Source organism: Lepidochelys kempii, chromosome 25 (genome assembly GCF_965140265.1).
Source record: "Lepidochelys kempii isolate rLepKem1 chromosome 25, rLepKem1.hap2, whole genome shotgun sequence".
NCBI classification, from domain to species: domain Eukaryota; kingdom Metazoa; phylum Chordata; order Testudines; family Cheloniidae; genus Lepidochelys; species Lepidochelys kempii.
In genome coordinates this window covers 7,498,760-7,500,256 of record NC_133280.1, presented here as the reverse complement: position 1 = coordinate 7,500,256, position 1,497 = coordinate 7,498,760, and the positions used below count along the sequence as shown (strand labels likewise).

Here is a 1,497-nt window from a genome sequence, read left to right as displayed (position 1 = left end):
TCACCCATTTGGCAGGCACAAGTGGGGATTGTGCGACCCATGTTGTGCAGACAACCATTTGAAAATCTGGCTCCAAAAGTGGCTAGGAGAATAGATGTAATTGTGAGCAAAGACCATCTTTTGGTTCTATGTTTGTACCGCACCTTGCACAGTGGGGCCTAGATGAATGGTTGCGGTTCCTAGGCCCTACAGCACTACCCCAAAAAAATGAATAATTGCATGCATGAATGAACATGAATAATAATTAGGTGGTCACAGTTTTATAATGGATACTTGAATTCCACCTTCCAAGGTTCCCAGCAGCAGCATACAGTGGCAGTGTCTGACGCCATGGAAAGCTTCATGGCACCGCTGAGCACCCTCAGTGGGCTGGGGCTTCATCAGGGCAAGAATAAGCTGCTACGCAGCAAGACGAGCGGGCCCTCGCGGCGCAAGCGGGAGTTCATGCCCGACGAGAAGAAGGACACTATGTACTGGGAGAAGAGACGCAAGAACAACGAGGCGGCCAAACGCTCCCGGGAAAAGAGACGACTCAATGACTTTGCCATGGAGAGCCAGTTGTCGGCTCTCAGTGAAGAGAACGCCCTCCTCAGGGCCGAGCTGCTGGCCTTGAAGCTGCACTTCGGTCTCATCAGCCCAGATGTCTACGCCCACCAGGTCAGCTCCATCCAGGATTTCCTGGGGATTTATGTCAGAGGGCACAAAGCAGCCGCCCCTTTCCTCGAGGTGGAGCCCCTGACCCGGGACGGCTGCTTCAGGACAAACAGCGTTGTGCCCCACATGGTGGAGCCCACTGAGTTTGCTTACAAAGGCCTCTCCCCACCCATAAATCTCCAGAGCTCTGACCCAAAGCAGACCCCACTGGGCACCCAGTATGATCTGAACCCTCACCAGCCAAAGAGGCTCGAATCAGCCTTCAGATCCACCCTCTGCCCCCCTTACCTCAATTACCACTTCCTGGAGAAATACACTTGCCGGTTCCCTTTGCTGGACAATGCCCGTTTCTTGGCCACTTCTCCCAGCATGGCTGAGGCAGGGCAGCCAGGTGTCAAAAGCACTTTAGATGAAGATGATGAGCAGCAAGTGCCCAAAATATCCCCTCTTCCCCCTGGCAGCCAGCTGTGCCCTGCAGAGGACCCTTCTAGGGGCCGGAGCTATTCTGCCCTGCCGCACAAACTCAGAATTAAGACTAAAGCCCTCAGCAGCTGGGAGGAGAGCGGCTCTGACTCCCGTTGAGATTGCAGAGGAGACCCCCCTCCACTATGGGCTGGGAAGGAGGGAGCAAGTGGGGGATAATTATCTTATGCACTGAAGAGGGAAAGTAGTTTGTTTTGTGTTGAGCATGTGAGATCTGGGTGCGAGCAGGGCCTGACGGGGGCTGGTATGTGTCTGGCGTGGTAGTACTTCCCCCAAAACTCCACGTGCCATGTTCCAGTAAGACCCACAGAATCGCTCTGTGTATGACAGGGGGCATAGGGTTTCACCTTGTTGCTTTGC

General features: G+C 54.1%; 1 protein-coding gene across 1 annotated transcript; it reads left to right on the top strand.

Moving 5' to 3' along the window:
- The first annotated feature begins 330 nt into the window (after nucleotides 1-330).
- Nucleotides 331-1,236, top strand: NFILZ (NFIL3 like basic leucine zipper). Its single transcript, XM_073324683.1, has one exon. It carries the CDS (start codon nucleotides 331-333, stop codon nucleotides 1,234-1,236), a length of 906 nt encoding a protein of 301 aa, XP_073180784.1.
- The last annotated feature ends 261 nt before the right edge of the window (nucleotides 1,237-1,497 follow it).